We start from the raw sequence: 20,133 nt of genomic DNA on the forward strand, positions 1-20,133 counted from the left end.
AGCCCAGCCTCGAAAGCATAAATCTGTGGCTCTGGGAAAAAGGGAAGTGGCATGGCTGGGGCCTCCTGAGATCCCCAAGTATGGAGGGGCACAGCGGGCCAAGCTGCTGTGGGTGGCAATGCAGGAGCTCATTCTCCAGCCTTGCTGCCCCTGCAGTCCCAGCCATGGTGGGATCTTTCCTTCTTTGTGCCTCTCCTGGCTCCACAGAGGGTTTGCAGTGTTGTGGGCCAGGCCTGGCCACACGCAAAGCTGTCCTTCTAGGGGCAACCAGGGCTCTGGAGGTTCCAGTTTGAGACTTTCCCTCTCTTGTTTAGAAAGGGAAATATGCCTATGAGAAAGAACTTTGAGTCCCCATTTAGTGCCTTCCCTGGTGTAGTAAAAATAGCTGTAGTGTAGGGAAAGCTGAGAGCCAAGGCCAAGCACCCCCAGCTGGCTGAGGTGCAGGACCTGCCCACAGCCAGGAGATGAAGAGGTCCCTTTTTTACCCTCTGATGTTGGAAAAACAGCCTAGCCGTGTGTTTCCTCCAAGCCCAGCTGCCCGGGGAGCACTCCTGGACCTTCCCAGAGCCACAGCTTATGGGGCATGATCCGGAGGAAACAGTGGTTGGTTCACGCTTTTGAGGGCTCATGAAGAGGAAGGAGCAGGGGTGTTCAGTGCAGGAGGTTTTGTCTTCTCCCCTGCCCTCGAGATTACATATGCCCATGCAAGCAGGAGGTGATGTAAGAGAAAACCCTGTCTCTCTGTGACAATACTAATAGTTCATGATGTTACAGCCCTACACACAGGAGCACATTGTCATTTTTTAAAATGAGGAAGGCAGGGAAAGATCTCTCAGTGCAAGTTTAAAAACAAGTTGGAAAATAATGTGTTCAGTGTTATACTTGTTATACTTATGTGGAAATACATGTGTGTCTGTGTTATGTACGTGTGTGTGCCTCGCCACCCATCTATTCCAGAGACTTAGAAATGATCTCAAAGCCTGTGCCCCAAGCAGTGATTTCTTCTGGGAAGCTGGGAGGGTAGAGGGACAGGCTTATTTTGTTTGCTTATTTTGTATACTCTAAATGGTTGAATTGGTTACAACTAAAGATAAAACAGAAAAAAGTGGATGAATTTTTCAAAACAGATTTTTTCATGATTATTGGAGACACGGGAAAGGGCTGGAAATCGGGCACTGGTGATATCCTGCTCACCTTTGCCTGGGATACTTCCCCCAGCCACTCTGCCCTCTCTGTCCCATTCCCTGCCTTTTACATTCTGAATTTCGCCACTTGTCTTTCTCTCTCTCCTTCCTTCCCTCCTTCCCTCCTTCCCTCCTTCCCTCCTTCCCTCCTTCCTTCCCTCCTTCCTTCCCTCCCTCCCTCTTTTCTCTCTTTTCTCTTCTTGTCTGGCCCTGTTGCTGAGGCTGGAGTGCAGTGGCGCTATCACAGCTCATTGCAGCCTCAACCTCCTGGCCTCTAGGTGATCCTCCCACCTAAGCCTTCCGAGTAGCTGGGACTACAGGTGTGCACCACCACGCCTATTTCTATTTTTTGTTGAGAGAGGGTCTCACCACCACTTTGCCCAGGCTTAGTTTGCTTTCTGATTTATTGTTTATGGTTTTCTGTCCATTTTCATTCTAAATGCTTTTTGTAGTTACCATCTCAAAACAGTCTGAAAGAGGGGACAGATGTTCACAGGTCACTCCTCTTCACTCTGTCTGAACTTCTGTGTACTCCTGTCTAAGAAAGGATGAGTAATTTGATTAGCAAATAGGGCAGGCCCATGCAGATGCTGAGTAGATTATTATTTTCACCTGCATGCAATCTGCGACATGAACCAGTTTGTTCATTCTCAGTGTGGATACTGCCTGTTTTTACAGCTTATCAACAGGTGTTTAATTAAAAGTTCAGTTGTGTTCACCTTCTGCAATCACAGTGAAATGTCATGGTGAAGATTCTACTTAATGTTAATTTTTTTTTTTTTTTTTTTTTTTAAGACAGGATCCTGCTCTGTCACCCAGGCTAGAGTGCAGTGGTGTGATCACAGCTCACTGTAGCCTTGAATCCAGGGCTCAAGTGATCCTCCCACCTCAGCTTCCTGAGAAGCTGGGACTACAGGCTCACACCACTGTACCTGGCTAATGTTAATTTTTATATCATTGATTATATTATTTTCCCGAGTAAAATGAGGAGCCTACAGATTTTCCACTGGGGAGTTGATCTGAACAGATTTCAACTCCTCATACCTTCTCCTGACTCTGACCTCCCTACCCCGTGTGGATGATGGCAAGTAAACGCCACCCGCCACATTAAAGCGACATCTATATAGAACTGGCATTTACTGTGCTATGCCTTGCTGGAAAGAGATGTTGCTTCCTTGTTTCATGTTTACAGATTGATTATGAATGAGCTTGATTGACTTTTCATGTTGTCGCTTCCTTATATTTTCTCTTTTTTAGAATTGTTCCTTAGTTCTTGTGCTTACCTCATAGGCTGAACCAGATGAAATTGCCATTTTTGTGGGTCAGAACGATGGCCTAATATTGGTGGTTTTATGTGGTTTATCTGAATATCTTTAGGGCATTAATGTTTTTTATGTTTTAGTAACATTTTCTAGTTACACAAGTGTTCTACTTGTTCTAAAATTTTTTTTTTTTTTTTGAGACGGAGTTCCGCTCTTGTTACCCAGGCTGGAGTGCAATGGCGCGATCTCGGCTCACCGCAACCTCCGCCTCCTGGGTTCAGGCAATTCTCCTGCCTCAGCCTCCTGAGTAGCTGGGATTACAGGCACGCGCCACCATGCCCAGCTAATTTTTTGTATTAGTAGAGACGGGGTTTCACCATGTTGACCGGGATGGTCTCGATCTCTTGACTTCGTGATCCACCCGCCTCGGCCTCCCAAAGTGCTGGGATTACAGGCTTGAGCCACCGTGCCCGGCCTTGTTCTAAAATTTTTGAGATAATATAAACATATGTAAAATAGGAAATACAAATGTGTAATACCATGAAAGCATCTCTTACCATTTCGGTGTATTTGTTTCTTTTTTTCCCCTTTTTAAAAATATGTTTTCCCCCAGAAAGTTGCAGAAGCTTCTTGGTAGAAGTGTTATAAGGCATAAATGAATTATTATCTGTAAACTGACCAGTAGGTATATTAGTTATTATTATTATTAGTATAAACAGTTTTTATTCTGCTACTGCCTATGCTATTAAATATTTTTCAGAAATGTGATTTTTGGCTGGGTGCAATGGCTTACACCTTGTAATCCTGGCACTTTGGGAGGCCAAGGCAGGAGATCATTTGAGTCCAGGAGTTTGAGACCAGACTGGGCAACATAGTGAGACCCCCATCTCAGTAAAAAAATTTTAAATAAATTAGCTGGGCACAGTGGTGTGCATCCATAGTCCCAGCTACTTGAGAGGCTGAGGCGAGGGTATCTATCCCTTAAGCCCAGGAGTTCAAGGTTACAGTGAGCTATGGTTGTGCCACTGCACTCCAGGCTGGGTGACAGAGTGAGACCCTGTCTCTAAAGAAACAAAAATAAATAAATGTGATTTTCAAGACTATTTAATATTCTGTCATATAAATACACAATAACTTGACAAACTATTCTCTTGTTGGATATTTTAGGTTATTTTGTTCCTTTCTTTATATAAATAGTATTCTGATGAACTCATATCTTTGTCTATAGCTCTATTTTCTTAAATATAAGGAATTTCATGTAAGTGAGATAACAAGGCCAGTTAATATTTTTAGTATTCTTGATATGCAGACGAAGTATTCCCCAGAAATGTTTGCTAGTTCCTTCCTCCAGCAGTGGGTAAGATCCCCTGCTTATGACAGGCATCCAGCGTTTTTAGTCTTGATAATTTGACAGTTACAAATAGCATATTTTGGTTTTAATTTCAGCATTTTTGGATGGTTATTAATTATATATTTATTTTGTGATTTATTAATATCCTCTGTATTTTTATTGGAGTTTCCTTTTTTCTTATTGTAAGCACTTTTATTTAGTACAATTTAGTAAAACTTTTACTCATCATTTGTAAAAAAATAATAATAAACCTTATAAGAAAAAAACTAAATTTGTATATGTATATAGAAAAATTAATCTGGGCCAGGTGTGGTGGCTCACACCTGTAATCCCAGCACTTTAGGAGGCCAAGGCAGGCAGATCACTTGAGGTCAGGAGTTCCAAGACCAGCCTGACCAAAACATGGTGAAACCTCATCTCTACTAAAAATACAAAAATTAGCCGGGTGTGATGGCATACACCTGTAATCTCAGCTACTTGTGAGGCTGTGGCAGGAGAATCACTTGAACCCAGGAGGCGGAGGTTGCAGTGGGCTGAGATCTCGCCAGCCTAGGCAATAGAGAAAGACGCTGCCCCCCCCTCAAAAAAAAATTGACTGTATGCTGGCCAAAATATTAATAATAGTGTTTTTAGATGGTAGTGGAATTTTTGATGGTTTTAGTTTTCTTTATACTACGTATCTCTATTTTCTAATTATTCTATAATAGTTTCTTTTTTTTTTCTTTTTTTTTGAGATAGGGTTTCACTCTGCTGCCCAGGAAAACAGTGGCATTATCATGGCCCACTGCACCCTTGAACTCCTGGGTTCAAGCAGTTTTCCTGCCTTTGTCTCCCAAAGTGTTAGGATTACAGGCGTGAGTCACCATACCTGACCTAATGGATTTTTCTAATACAACAAAGAAATTCTGGTTCTTGTGACTGATGACTGAGGGCCTGTTTATCCTCATTCCCTATTAACCTGCTCTGGCCTCTCCTGCAAAGGTAGAGCTAAATCCTCCCACTGCTTGGCCCTGTGAGGCTCCCTGGTGCCTTCCCCACATGCCTGCTCCTGCCCCCACCTAGACCACATAGCTCAGCACTCACCTTTAGTGTGGGAACGGGAGGGGAGGCAGGACAGTGTCCTGATGTTTTCTTTTTCCCTTGCACACTGCCAGTCTGCTATGGGATGGATGAAGAAGAGAATCACTATGTCTCACAGCTCAGGGAGGTCTACAGCAGCTGCGACACTACAGGGACCGGCTTTCTGGACCGTGAGGAACTGACCCAGCTCTGCCTTAAGCTTCACCTGGAGCAGCAGGTGCCTGTTCTCCTGCAGACACTTCTCGGAAACAATCACTTCGGCAGGGTGAGTGTTGGACTTGTCGTGAAGAAAAGCACAGGGGTCTATAATTGGCTCTTAAGGGCATTTGATAAATATCAGCTGAATAAGGATACAAGTGTCAAAGGAAAGTTATTAGAAAATGGAACAGTGTCCTAGTTTTTCCCTCTATGGAAATTCTGCATTGTAGAAAGTGGTTTCTTAAGATTACTTGTTTTTAATGTAACTTCCAGAGGTTTTGTTTTTCCAGAAAGATATTTTAGTGGTTTGTCACAGGGGCAGGATGGGGAGGGAGTTTCGTATGGGCCAGTGGTATGTGGTTCACAAAAACCACATGGGCTGGACCTGTGAGCAGCTCACGCTGGTAATCAGAGAAAGCATCACAGTCCCTTGAAGGCAGATTGTCTGATACAGTTTCACAGTTTGAAATCCATCTAGGAGCTGGACAAAACAATTGCAAGCTACAGTTGCAAGAACAAAGGATAGCCATGTCCAGATAGCCATGTCCAGTTTCATCTAGGCCAGATAGAAAATGTGAAATTGGAGGGTTCTTTTCAGTCAGAAGGTCAAGATAATCTAGAATGGGGATCTAGGTCCTAGACTACAACCTGCTTTCATGATCAAAACACTAAAAAGCACCTCCCCATTTCTGCTGCTTTTTATTTTTAAGTTCTGGGGTACATGTAGGGATCGTGCAGGATTGTTACATGGGTATACATAGGCCATGGTGGTTTTCTGCATCCATCCCCCGCTCATCTACGTTAGGTATTTCTCCTAATGTTATCCCTCCCCAATCCCCCCGCCCCCTGCTGTCTCTCCACTAGCCCCCCCACCCCACCTCCCGACAGGCCCCCATGTGTGATGTTCTCCTCCCTGTGTCTATATTTTCTCATTGTTCAACACCCACTTATGAGTGAGAACATGCAGCGTTTGATTTTATGTTCTTGTGTTAGTTTGCTGAGAATGGTGGTTTCCAGCTTCATGTCCCTGTAAAGGACATGAACTCATCCTTTTTTATGGCTGCATAATATTCCTTTGTGTATATGTGCCACATTTTCTTTATCCAGTCTATCATTGATGGGCATTTGGGTTGGTTCCAAGTCTTTGCTATTGTAAACATGCTGCAGTGAACATATATGTGCATGTGTCTTTATAGTAGAATAATTTATAATCCTTTAGGTATATACCCAGTAATGGGATTGCTGGGTTAAATGGTATTTCTATTTCTAGATCCTTGAGGAATCGCCATGATGTCTTCCACAATAGTCGAACTTATTTACCCTCCCACCAATAGTGTAAAAGTGTTCCTATTTCTCCACATCCTCTCCAGTATCTTTTGTCTCCAGATATTTTAATGATTGCCATTCTAACTGGTGTGAGATGGTATCTCATTGTGGTTTTGATTTGCATTTCTCTAATGACCAGTGATGAGCTTTTTTTTCACATGCTTGTTGGCTGCATAAATTCGTCTTTTGAAAAGTGTCTGTTCATATCCTTCACCCACTTTTTCATGGGGTTGTTTTTTTCTCATAAATTTGTTTAAGTTCTTTGTAGATTCTGGATGTTAGCCTTTTGTCAGATGGGTAGGTTGTAAAAATTTTTTTCTCATTCTGTGTTCCTACTTCTTAAAATGTTCCCGGATGTTAGTGCTAAAAGCAGTGCCTTATCTTGCTGGTCATCTTAACTTTGAAGGAAGAACTTCTTTTTCACAAGACTCAGTATTTTCTTTTTATTTGTTTTTTGAGACAGGGTGTCACTTTGTCATCCAGGCTGGAGTGTAGTGGAGTGATCTTGGCCCACTGCAACCTCTACCTCCCAGGCTCAAGCGATCCTCCCGCCTCAGCCCCACAAGTAGCTGGGATTACAGGCCTGCGCCACCACACCTGCCTAATTTTTGTATTTTTTATAGAGACGGGGTTTTGCCATGTTACCCAAGCTGTTCTCAAACTCCTAAGCTCAAGCAATCCACCTGCCTTGGCCTCCCAGAGTGCTGTGAATACAAGTGTGAGCCACTGCACCCACCAGTATTTTTATTTTGAATAAGGGGAAAAAAACCCAGCCAGTAAATTTTCCTGAATTGGCCCTTGGGCCAAAACAAATGAAGAAAAGAACAACTCACTGCTGGCCTAGTAGAGTCCAGGTGAATCAGACCTCTTGTTAGTTCCTCAAAGAAGCCTCCCCTGCCCCGTCAGCAGAGCACTGTGCCTCCCTCGTAAGGAACTCTTCTCAGGCAAACTCATGCCCTTTCTCTGACTTTGTTTTCTATTCCTGCCTTTTAAAATGGGCTTAAGAAGGCAAATGTATTATTGATAGATAATGATCTAGCCTCTGTTGATATCACCTGGAATTGTGTTTGGGACCTAGATGAACAAAAGTCACATTTGTGAAAAATTGAGTCTGTATCTTGCTGAATTGATTTTTTTTTTTTTTTTAAAGATGGGGTTTCTCCGTGATGGCCAGACTGGTCTTGAACTCCTGACCTCAGGTGATCCACCCACCTCGGCCTCCCAAAGTGCTAGGATTACAGGCGTGAGCCACCGCGTCCGGCCGATATTTTTAAAAAATTGAGAATTTAGAAATTAAACTTTGGAAAATTCCAAAACAAAAGAGTAACTTTTAGGTCCACGTTCAGATTGCAGGCTCTGGTGATTGATAAGCCATGTCATTCCCAAGGTTTTCTTCACTTTACACTTTGTATTTACAGGAATGATACAAGACAGAAGCATTCAATTGTGACAGCATAACCATGATTAGTATTAGAACATTAACAAGGAGAAAAAATCCGCTTGGGTTACATGAGCTTTCTGACTTGAAACCTGTCCACGCATCCTGAAAAGCGGCTCATTGGAGACAGAATTTCCTTCCAGGGGGCCTGAGGCTTCTCATATGTGTATGGGGAGGGTGTGAGAAGAAAGATGGGTACCACAAGCGGTTGCAGGAGCCAGGCCCTTTCTGACTCAGCTCCCCCAGGAACAGCCATGAATGTCTAGCCATCATCCTTCTGTCTGTCCCAGCTCCATTCTCTCCTATAGCCATGATTTTCTGTTCCCAGAAAGCAAGTCAGATGTTAGATAAACTAAGAAGTAACTTTGTTTGCACTAGTGCCCTTGACTCTACTCTGAGATTATCCTTTCTCTTCTCTCTGTAACATTTCGAGAGCACCCTGCCGCCGCTGCAGGTGCCCAGTGTTCACCTCTCTCTCACTTGATCCTGTCTCCTCTGAGATGGTTGGTCATGGTGGATGATTTTTCTGTTCTGTCTCTGCTTGCTTCCCTGCTTCGTCCCACAGACAGGGCAGAGCTCCCACAGCCCCTATAGGTGGAACATCATACAGAGATTTAGGGGAAGCAGGTATCAAGCCAGAAATATCCATATAGGTGTCCCTGTTTTTCTACAACAAACCAAATGGTAGAGATTTCAGTGAGTCTTCAAGAAAACCAAGATAAACCCTTTATCCAGGAGAATGAATTGGCTTTTTGATTCAAATACTACATATCTAGGCCAGGCATGGTGGCTCACTCCTGTAATCCCAGGACTTTGAGAGATGGAGGTAGGCAGATCACCTGAGATCAGGAGTTCGAGAGCAGCCTGGTCAACATAGTGAAATCCTGTGTCTACTAAAAATACAAAACAGGCACCTATGACTGCTACTCAGGAGGCTACTCAGCTACTCAGGGGATTGAGGTGGGAGAATTGCTTGAATACAGGCGATGGAGGTTGCAGTGAGCTGAGATTCACACTACTGCGCTCCAGCCTGGGCAACAGAATGACCCTCCATCTCAAAAAAAACCCATAAAAGCGGTTCTGAGGTCAGGAGTTCGAGACAAGACTGACCAACATGGTGAAACCTCGTCTCTACTAAAAATACATAAATTAGCCAGATGTAGTGCCATGCACCTGTAATCCCAGCCACTTGGGAGGCTGAGGCAGGAGAATTGCTTGAACCTGGGAGGCAGAGGTTTCAGTGAGCCAAGAATGCACCATTGCACTCCAGCCTGGGCAACAGAGCGAGACTCCATCTCAAACAAAACAAAACAAAACAAAAAACCCAGAAAAAACGAATACTACATATCTAGTCCTTGTTGTAACTAACATATGTGATATTATATAAATGTTAGTTATTGATACAGAAATCTCATTATAAAAATGAAACAGTCCAGGTGTGGTGGCTCACATGCGTAATCCCAGCACTTTCGGAGGCCAACCTGAGAGGATTGCTTAAGCCTAATTCAAGATTAGCCTGGGCAACAGAGTGAGACCTTGTCTCTACAAAAAAATTTTAAAGGTAGCTGGGTGTGGAGGCACATACCTATAATTCTAGCTACTTGTGAGGCTGAGGTGGGAGGATTGCTTGAGCCCAGGAGTTTGTGGCTATAGTAAGCTATGATTGTGCCACTGTACTCCAGCCTGAGCAATAGAGTGAGACCCTGTCTCTAATATATATACACAAAAAAACACATATACATATGTGTGTGTTATATATATGTTATATTGTCTTATATATATATATTCAGAAGAAAATGGATGGTCACATCTGTATTGAACAGGTACAGCCTTTTTTCTTCCATTTACATTGTATTGGCTATTATAAGTAATCTAGAGCTAATTTAAAATATACAGGAGGTTATGTGTAGGTTATATGCAAATACTACATTTTATACAAGGGACTTGAGCATCTCTGGATTTTGGTATCTGCCAGGGGTCCTGGAACCAATCCCCTGGGCATACGGTGGGACAGTTGTAATTTGAAGTTGAAAGTACCTCTAGATCACACACACCAGCCCCTTTACTTTGTGATGAGTGAGTCTGAGATCATGCAGAGTTGGGATGGTGTATCCTATTGGTGAAATACCTGAATATGTGGGGCTGCCATTCACCTTTTGTGAGCTTTAGAGAAAGACACAGGAAAACAGACAAGCATGGTCAAGGTGGTATCAGACTAAAATGGCACCAAACTGGGCCATCAGATCCCACTGCTCTTTGATGGATGGCAGAAAGTCAGCTGGTAATTATTATCAAAGAAACAAAAGGATCTGTGATTAAAACGAGTAAAATTCTAATTTTATTATTCATCTAGTATTTGACAACTATCTTTTGGAAACTTACTGTGTGCTGGGCAACACCAGATGCTAGGGATGCAAGGAGGAAAGACTCACAGTTTCTATCTTTATGTGAAAAGACATGCATTCAAGGTATACATTCTAGCGTTGATTCAGACAGGAAAAGTTTGGAAACAGCTTTTTCCAATATGGAATTGGTTAAATAATCCTGGTAGCTCCATTTGTTGAAATCTTTTGCAGCCCTAAAAAAAAGGAAGAAGTAGTTCAGATGTTCTAATAGTGGCAAGTGAGCTAACTCAGGCCGAGCTTTCAAGGAGGACTACTAGAAAAACTGAACAAAATAATAAAAATATTTTGAAAACAATAAAGAACAAATAAATCAGTGAGAAATTGCCAGTCAAAAAAAATCTGTGATAGGCTAGGCGTGGTGGCTCAGGTCTGAATCCCAATACTTTGTGAGGCTGAGGCAGGACAGTCGCTGGAGTTCAGGAGTTCAAGAGTTCAAGACCAGTCTGGGCAACATAGCAAGACCTTGTCTCTACTAGAAATAAAAAACAATTAGCTGAGGGTGGTGATGCACACCTGCAGACCCAGCTACTCAGGAGGCCAAGGTGGAGGAGGACCACTTGAGCCTGGGAGACAAAGGCTGTAGTGAGCTATAATCACACCATTGCTCTCTAGCCTGGGTGATAAAGTGAGATCTTGTGTCAAAAACAAAATTGTAGTAAATTAAGTATGTAGAGAGATAAGCTTAGCACATAAAAGCCCATTTTCTCTGAGATGTGATTTTAAGTAAGCAACTGAGACCTTGGGGTCCTCAAAGGGCCCCAGAAACATATGTCAAAATCGAGATTCAAGGTAGGTAGAAACCCAGGGTTGTCAAACCAACCCCAAATTTAAAGAACAATTCTGAAGGATAAGACCTGTAGGGTAAAGATGAATTGCAGTCAGTCATTATACTGCTTTGTGGTCCGGTCTTACATCCCTCAGTATACTACACAACCTCAAACCCTGCACTTAGATTATTGGCACTGCCTGGATAGGCATCTAGCCAAAGCAAACAAATGTCTTCTCCTGATAAAAGGGCCATCATTCCAAATCTAATATTATTCCTAAATAATAGCCAAATACAATGACCAGCATATGATAAAGATAACTGGGCAAACAAACAAAATAGGACGAGCAAGAACCAGCAGAAACAACTGGCAATGGAAGCAGACCCACAAAGATGTGAGATATTAGAATTGTTGGACATAAAATATAAAATAACTATGGTTACTATATTAGAGATTTTTTTAAAGCTTAAAAAATATCTACAAGAGAGAACTCTAAAAAGTGATGTAACATATCTGAACAATGAACCAAATAAAATGTAGAACTGATAAGTATGATCACCAAAATTTAAAACTAAATAGAAACATTTAGCAGCAGATTAGACACAGCTGAAGAGAGCATTCATTAACTGGAGTCATCTAGAATGCAGCATGAAGATATAAAAAGAGGTGGTACAGATGGAGCCAGAAAGTCTAGCCAGCATCCCTTTAACAGGAGTCCCGGGCGGAAAGAAGTGAATGAGGAAGGGACATTATGTGAAGAGATAATAGCTATAACATTTTCAGATGAAACATACTTCTTGGGATTCCAAAAGCCTATGAAATTCCAAGCAGGATAAAGAGACATCTATACCCGGCATATTACGTGAAACTGAAGGAAAACAAAGACAGGGAGAATATCTTAAAAATAGCTAGACGTGGGTCCACAGGATCTCTTTGCATTTTTCTTACAACTACATATGGATCTTTAATGATCTCAAAGTGAAAAGTTTAATAATTTTAAAAAAGAAGTGAGAGAAGAGACATATCCTAAAAGTGAGCCATAGTTAAGTTGACCACTGCTTTCTCTAATGCAATAGTAGAAGCCAGAAGACAATGGAAAGATATCTCCAATGTGCTAGAAGAAAATAACTGCCAACCTGATTTTCATACAGAGCAAAAATATCCTTCAAGAATAAAGGTGAAAGAATGTCTCTGTGAGAAGGAGAGTTCTGCTTAGCAGTGAAAGGATATAGAGGCAAAGACACCCAATAAATATTTATTGAGTCTCTACTATATGCCAACAGTGAGCTCACATTTTAACTGGGGGACAGAAAATAAGCAAATACATGTATAATCTAATGTGAGATAGTAATACATATGTGTCCCAGGCAGAGGTGTCTGCAAAGAAACAGCCACCTTTTGCACTCAATGGCAGCAACAGAGACGTGCTCATGTAAATTCTTGGCCAGATTTTGGAAGCATGCTTGGACCTATGTCCCAAACCTTCTTCCACCACACTTACTTGGTGATATTTTGACCCACCTAATAGCCCTTCTATTGATTTCTTTCTGTGTGACTTTCATTGAAGCATACCTAGAGAAGAGCATGTATCCAAGTGTATAGCTCAGTGAATATTCCAAACCGAGTGCACTTGCGTAACTGTCACACCCTTATCCCTCATCCTGTCTCTTTTTGATTCCTCTACTACCAATGGGTTAACTACTGTCCTGACACCAACACCATAGATTTGTTTTGTCCGTTTCTGAATTTTATATAAATTATGATTTTATCTTGAGATGGAGTCTTGCTCTGTCGCCCAGACTGGAGTATGATGGCGTGATCTCGGCTCACTGCACCTTTGCCTCCCAGGTTCAAACAATTCTCTGCCTCAGCCTCCTGGGTAGCTGGGATTATAGGTGCTTGCCACCATGCCAGGCGAATTTTGTATTTTTAGTAGAGACGGGGTTTCACCATCTTGGTCAGGCTGGTCTTGAACTCCTGAGCTTGTGATCCACCCTCCTCAGCCTCCCAAAGTGCAGAGATTACAGGCGTGAGCCACCATGACCAGTCTATAAATTATGGATTTTTTTTTTTTTGAGAAGGAGTTTCACTCGTGTTGCCCAGGCTGGAGTGCAATGGCACTATCTCGGTTCACTGCAGTCTCCGCATCCCAGGTTCAAGCGATTCTCCTGCTTCAGCCTTCTGAGCAGCTGGGATTATAGGCATACACCACCATGCCCAGCTAATTTTTGTATTTTTAGGAGAGACGGGGTTTCATCATGTTGGCCAGGCTGGTCTTGAACTCTCAGTCTCAGGTGATCTGCCCACCTCAGCCTCCCAAAGTGCTGGGATTATAGGCGTGAGCCACTGTGCCAGGCCAAATTATGAATTTTATATACAGCACATACTCAGTACATACTCTCTGACTTTTTTTTCTTTGATACGAGGTCTCACTTTGTCACCCAGGCTGGAGTGCAGTGGCACGATCTTGGCTTATTGTTAGCCTTGACCTCCTAGGCTCAAGCAGTCCTCCTGCCTCATCCCCAAGTAGCTGGGTCTACAGGAGCATGCCCACCATGCCCGGCTAATTATTATATTTTTTTGTAGAGATGAGGTTTGCTCAGACTGGTCTCCAACTCCTGAGCTCAAGCAGTCAGCCTGCCTTGGCCTCCCAAAGTTCTGGAATTACAGGCATGAGCCATCGCACCTGGTCATTCTCTGGCTTATTTAATCCATAGTATATCTCTGAGATACATTCATGTTACTGTGTCTATCAATGGTTTGTTCTTTTTCATTGTCATGTATTTCATTGTATGAGTATACGTGTATCAGTTTGTTTATCCATTCTGTTTAAATGGACAGCAGAGTCATTTGCAGTATTCTAAAAGGATCATTTATAAGTTATAAATGATTTCTCTGGTTAAAACAAATAAATGTAAAATAAAGACATGTTAGACAAAAAATTTGGGACTGGCATATTCAAGAAAAACAAAGTTCTAAAGAATGTGTTTTAAATAGTTGGAAAATTATTCCAGATGGAAAGTCAGAAATGCAGGAAGAAATGAAAAACAGAATAAATATTTGGATAATTCTAAATGAAGATTATATAAAACCAAAAATAGTATTTTGTGAGGCTTTAAACCTATAGAAATAAAATACATGATAACAAAGGCATCGAAATCAGGAGTGCAGTAACTGGAGCTAATGCATTTCAAGGGCTATGTATTATAATAGAAGGAGGTAAAAGTTTTGATTAATAGTCAACTTTGGTAAACTAAGAATGGATGTTGTAATTTCAGGGTAATCGATAAGAAAATGGAAATAGACTGCATAACTTCTTTTTTTTTTTTTGAGACAGAGTCTTGCTCTTTCACCCAGGCTGGAGTGCAATGGTGCTATCTCGGCTCACTGCAACCTCTGCCTCCTGGGTTCAGGTGATTCTTCTGCTTCAGCCTCCCAAGTAGCTGAGATTACAGGTATGCACCAGTGTGCCCAGCTAATTTTTGTATTTTTAGTAGCGATGGGATTTCACCATATTGGCCAGGCTGGTCTTGAACTCCTGACCTCAAGTGATCCACCTACTTTGGCCTTCCAAAGTGCTAGGATTACAGGCATGAGCCACTGTGCCCAGCCATGACATCTGAATTAATAAGAGAAAAGTGAAATCCTAAAATAGTGAATCCAAAGGCGGCGGAGGGCAGGGGAGAGAAAAAGCAAGCAAGTCAAAAATGGTCAATTTAAATCCTGTAAATCAGTAATCACATTAATGTAATTAGACTACATAGTTAAGTTAAAGACAAAAGTTGTCAGATTGGAAAAAATCCAGCTATTACTGTTTATAGGAGACACATCTAAAACATAAGGATATAAACAATTGGAATTAAAAGTTTAATAAAAAGACAATATCATGTAAGTACTGACCAAAAGAAAGCTGGAGTAGTTTCTTGATATAAGAGAAACTGGACTTTAAGATGAAAAGCTTTACTGAATTAAAGAGTGTGAGCATTTTTGCCGGGCGTGGTGGCTCAGACCTGTAATCCTAGCACTTTGGGAGGCTGAGGTGGTCGGATCACCTGAGGTCAAGAGTTCAAGACCAGCCTGACCAACATGGAGAAACCCTGTCTCTGCTAAAAATACAAAATTAGCTAAGCCTGGTGGTGCATGCCTGTAATCCCAGCTACTCAGGAGGCTGAGGCAGGAGAATCGCTTGAACCTGGGAGGTGGAGGTTGCAGTGAGCTGAGATCGTGCCATTGCACTCCAGCCTGGGCAACAAGAGCGAAACTCCGTCTCAAAAAAAAAAAAAGAGTGTGAGCATTTTATAATAATAAAAGGTTCAGTTCACCAAGGGATATCAATGTGCATGTTCTATGGTCCAGCAATCCCCTCCTCAGGCAGCTATTATAGCAAAACTTCTGAGGACACAGAGAAGCCAAATGAAACTAAGCTTTAGGCATGCATGCAAATGAGGTCTAGAAAAGTGAGGAAGATGTCACCATAAAAGTCAGGAGATGTGTGGGGAAGAGTTCGTGGTGGAGGGGCCTTCTGCAATGCTGGTGGCGTTGGGGATGCCGTGGGCGTTCACCTTATGTATAATGTTTCATGGCCATGAGATCCCTCTTTCCTGTGCTTTGTTTTCTAATTATGTTGTTTGATTTGCAAAATTGTTTAGTGTTTATTTGGAGGTGGGATTATCATCCACTTTTACTTTCTTATCATGCTCTTCTATTTTTAAAAATCTAAAGTAAATATTTGAAAACATGAATGTTCTCATTTTAAAAGGCAATAATAATACATTTCTATCTGAAAGAAATCCCAAAAGATTCGCTCATGAAATGTGTGATCTGTTGAAAGTGACGTTGTCCTCTCTCACCTTCAATTCACCCAGGTTAACTTTGAGGAATTTAAGGAAGGTTTTGTGACTGTGTTGTCATTAAATGCTGGTGTTCGCCCCTCAGATGAAGACAGTAGTTCTTTGGAATCAGGTAAGAGGATTTCCTCCTGTTCACTGTAGTTTCTTTTCGTTGTTTGTTTACTTTTGAAGTGTAAAGAATCCAGCAATTCTGAAAACTCTACCTTACTTTCTGTCACCTCTAAGCTATATGGACTTGGAAAAAATACTTGGTGTTTTTTCTTCCTTTGTTTATTTGTGAAGTGGTGTCATATAATAACGCACGCTGTGCCTGCCATGAATGATGACACTGCACTGTTCTAATGTGACTGATCAGAATCCTGTTATAGGGACAGGGCTGCTGGGACACAGGCTGTGTCCCTAAATGGAAGTGGCATCCTTGGGGAAAGGCACCTGGCCTTGGTTCCAGCCTCAAGTGCCGGGATGGTAACAGGTGGGTGAGGTTGGAGGGAGGGCTACCCAGGCATGGAGTGGTGAGGTGGTGGCAGCCTGCTTCTTGGTTGCAGATGGCCCCATGTCAGGAGGGTATGAAATGGGGGTGGCTCTTTCCCTCTTGCAGGAGTGTCTTGTTGGTGGTATTGATTAGCATGTTACAGAGGGAGCACTCCCTCATGTCTCACAGCAGGGTGTCCTGGTCAGGAGGAGTGCAGTAGATAAGTCATGGGGCTGGGGGCAGAGGATGGTAAAGCACAAGGGACCAGGCTCACATAGCGGTCTTCTGAGTGAGCACATGGCATTGAACTTTGTGTACATTTACAGAGAGTCCATTTAACCCTCATAGAAATCCTGTGGCATTACTTAAAATACCTGTTATTTCGATGAGGAAACAGGCCCCAGGTGAAGATTCATTCACCATTCCACAGTTAATAAGCAGTGGCCAGGATTTGAGTCCTGGTTTTCCAGCTTGAAGACCAGGGCCCTTGTGCGGGCATTGTTGCTGGACCCTGCTCTTTCTGCTATGTGCTGGTGGTCGCCCCTTCCCGCTTCCTCTTGCTGGTTGCAGAGTTGCTGGTAAGGAGCCTTGGAGTGGGAAGAGAAGCCCTGGGTTCATAGCCCCCGCACCGGCCATGTGCATACCTGGGTGAAGTATGAGTTGCTCCAATTCACTCTTTCCTTCTTTAAGATGTGAAAGGGCTCCCTACTCCTTACTATCCCTAAGGCACAGGACCTTGGAGGATGATCAAAGATACCAAAGCATCTTGAAGAGGTGACAACCTGGTCCCCTTATCTTGTGTTTTCCCATCTGTGGTGGAACACGGAAGGTGGCTGCATCTAAGCTTAAAACTGTCTCAACCTGTGGGTCATGTTGACAGTACTTACAAAGAAACACCAAGCTGTTTTTTAGAACTTGTGCTTTTTGTCACCTGTTTCAATTTTGTTTTGCTCTTTCTTTCTTTTCCAATTAGAATTTAAAAGCTTTCCTCAACTAAATGGTCCTATTCTCTATTAATACTTTGGTATTAGTTCGTTCTCACATTGCTGTAAGGAACTACCTGAGACTGGGTAGTTTATGAAAAAAAGAGGTTTAATTGACTCACAATTATACAGGCTGTAAGCATGGCTGGAGAGGCCTCAGGAACAATCATGGTGGAAGGCAAAGGGGAAGCAGGCATGTCTTCATGTAGCAGAGCAGGAGGAATACAGTGAAGAGAGAGGTGCTACATACCTTTAAACCACCAGGTCTCATGAGAACTCACGTCTACCCCATGATCAAATCACTGGCCACCAGGCCCTTCCTCCAACATTGGGAATTACAATTAAACATGAGATTTGGGTGGGGACACACAGCCAAACCATATCATTCCACCCTGGCCCCTCCCAAATCTCATGCATGTCCTTATCACATTTCAAAATATAATCATGCCTTCTCAAAAGTCTCCCAGTCTTAACTCATTCTAGCATTAACTCAAAAGTCCAAATCCAAAGTCTCCTCTGAGACAAGGCAAGTTCCTTCTGCCTATAAGCCTGTAAAATAAAAAATGAGATAGATACTTCCAAGATACAATGGGGATACAGGCATTGGGTAAATGCTCCTTTTCCAAAGGGAGAAATTGGCCAAAACAAAGGGGCTACAGGCCTCATGCAAGTCCAAAACCCAGCAGGGCAGTCATTACATCTTAAAGGTCTAAAATAATCTCCTTTGACACCACGTCTCACATCCAGGCCACACTGATGCAAAGGGTGGGTTCCCAACCTGTGTCTCTGCAGGGTATAGGCCCTGTGGTTGCTTTCATGGGCTAGTGTTGAGTGCCTGTGGCTTTTCCAGGTGCACAGTGTAAGCTGTCAGTGGATCTACCATTCTAGAGTCTGGAGGATGGTGACCCTCTTCTCACAGCTCCACTAGGCAGTGCCCAGTGGGGACTCTTTGTGGGCTCCAACCCCACATTTTCCCTCGGTACTGCCCTGATAGAGGTTCTCCATGAGGGCTCCACCCATGCAACAGACTTCTGCCTGGACATCAGGTGTCTCCACACATCCTCTGAAATCTAGGTGGTAGCTCCCAAGCCTCAACTCTTGCCCTCCATCTATCTGCAGGCTTAACGCCACATGGAAACAACCAAAGCTTGTGGCTTGCACCCTCTGGAATAGCAGCCTGAGATGTTTTTGGCCCCTTTTAGCCATGGCTGAAGCTGTAACACTTGGGACATAGGGAGCAGTGTCCCAAGGCGGAGCCCTATGCCCAGCCCATAAAAAAATTCTTCCCTCCTCAGCCTCAGAGCTTATGATGGGAGGGGCTGTCATGAAGCTCTCTGAAATGCCTGCCAGGCATTTCTCCCATTGTCTTAGATATTAACGTTTGGCTCCTCTTTACTTTTACAAATTTCTTCAGCTGACTTGAGTTCCTTCCTCCCCTGAATATTGATTTTTTTTTCTACCACATGGTCAGGCTGTAAATTTTCCAAACGTTCACACTTTGCTTCCCTTTTAAATACAAGTTTCAGCTTCACATCATCTCTTTGCTCATGAATAAAGCATATGATGTTAGAAGCAGCCAGGGCATATCTTGAATGCCTTGCTGCTGAGAAATTTCTTCCACTAGATACTCTAAATCATTTCTCTCAAGTTCAAAATTTCACATATCTCTAGGGCAGGGGCAAAATGCCACCAGTCTTTTTGCTAAAGCATAGCAAGAGTTACCTCTTTGCAGTTCCCATATGTTCCTCGTCTTCACCTGAGACCACCACAGTCTGGAGTTCATTGTCCATATCACCATTAGCATTTGGTCACATCAAGTTAACAAGTCTCTAGAAGGTTACAGACTTTCCCACATCTGTCTTCTTCAGAGCCCTCCAAACTGTTCCAACCTCTGCCAGTTACCCAATTCCAAAGCTGCTTCCACATTTTCATGTGTCTTTATAGCAGTACTCCACTCCTGGTGCCACTTTTCTGTATTAGTCTGTTCTTGCGGTGCTATAAGGAACAACCTGAGACTGGGTAATTTATTTTTAAAAAAGAGGTTTAATTGACTCACAGTTGCTCAGACTGTACAGGAGGCATGACTGGGGATGCCTCAGGAAACTCACAATCATGGCAGAAGACGAAGGGCCAGGAGGCATGTCTTACGTGACTGGAGAAGGAGGAAGAGAGCATGAGGAGGTGCTACATGCTTTTAAACAACTGGATCTCGTGAGAACTCACTGTCTTGAGAACAGCAATTGAGAAATCCACCCCCATGATCCCATCACCTCCCACCAGGCCCCTCCTCCAACATTGAAGATTACAATTTGACATGAGATTTGGGTGGGGACACAAACCATATTAACTTCCCATAAGCTCTGACCCTTCTTGTGAGAGTGTGCTGGGCCACTCCTTGATGGTGCCAGTTGTCTTGGAGTGATTGTTAATAAGGCCCGTGATGACTCTGTCCCAGTGGGATGAGAGATAATCTGGTCACCTTGCATTATTGTCAGCTGTCTGGAAGTCACCTTACATTTAGCACGTTCACTCAGGACACAGAGTCAGGTGATCGTCAGCTATATGTTCTTGGATTATTGGAGGTTTTATTGTTCCTTTGCATGGATAGCTAGGTTTTTTGTTAGTGTTTAATTACATAAAAGCGAAATATGCTTGAAAAAGTTTTAATAGCCTGTAGAGTTTAGGGGAAAGTCCTCCTGTCCCCACATTCACTTTCTCAGTCTCCCTTTCAAGGTCATAGGATTGTCATTGTTCACTGTTGCTCGTGTCTTTCCAGATGCTTCTGTGTGCAAAGCAGTGCCTGTCTGGGAGGCACGC

The 20,133-nt window shown here is 42.9% G+C and overlaps 1 protein-coding gene across 4 annotated transcripts in view; it reads left to right on the top strand.

The window, feature by feature from the left end:
- NINL (ninein like) overlaps positions 1–20,133 on the top strand; it is a 179,211-nt gene that overhangs the window by 97,863 nt on the left and 61,215 nt on the right. For all 4 annotated transcript variants that reach the window (XM_064373519.1, XM_064373551.1, XM_064373615.1 and 1 more), the window contains exons 2-3: positions 4,952–5,142; positions 15,877–15,973. In XM_064373519.1, the coding sequence (XP_064229589.1) occupies positions 4,963–5,142; positions 15,877–15,973 (277 nt within the window). In that variant the 5' untranslated portion in view covers positions 4,952–4,962. The remainder of the gene's footprint in view (positions 1–4,951; positions 5,143–15,876; positions 15,974–20,133) is intronic.

This window comes from Aotus nancymaae, unplaced genomic scaffold, assembly GCF_030222135.1.
Source record: "Aotus nancymaae isolate 86718 unplaced genomic scaffold, 86718_ANA_hifiasm-v0.15.2.pri h1tg000001l, whole genome shotgun sequence".
Lineage (NCBI taxonomy): Eukaryota > Metazoa > Chordata > Mammalia > Primates > Aotidae > Aotus > Aotus nancymaae.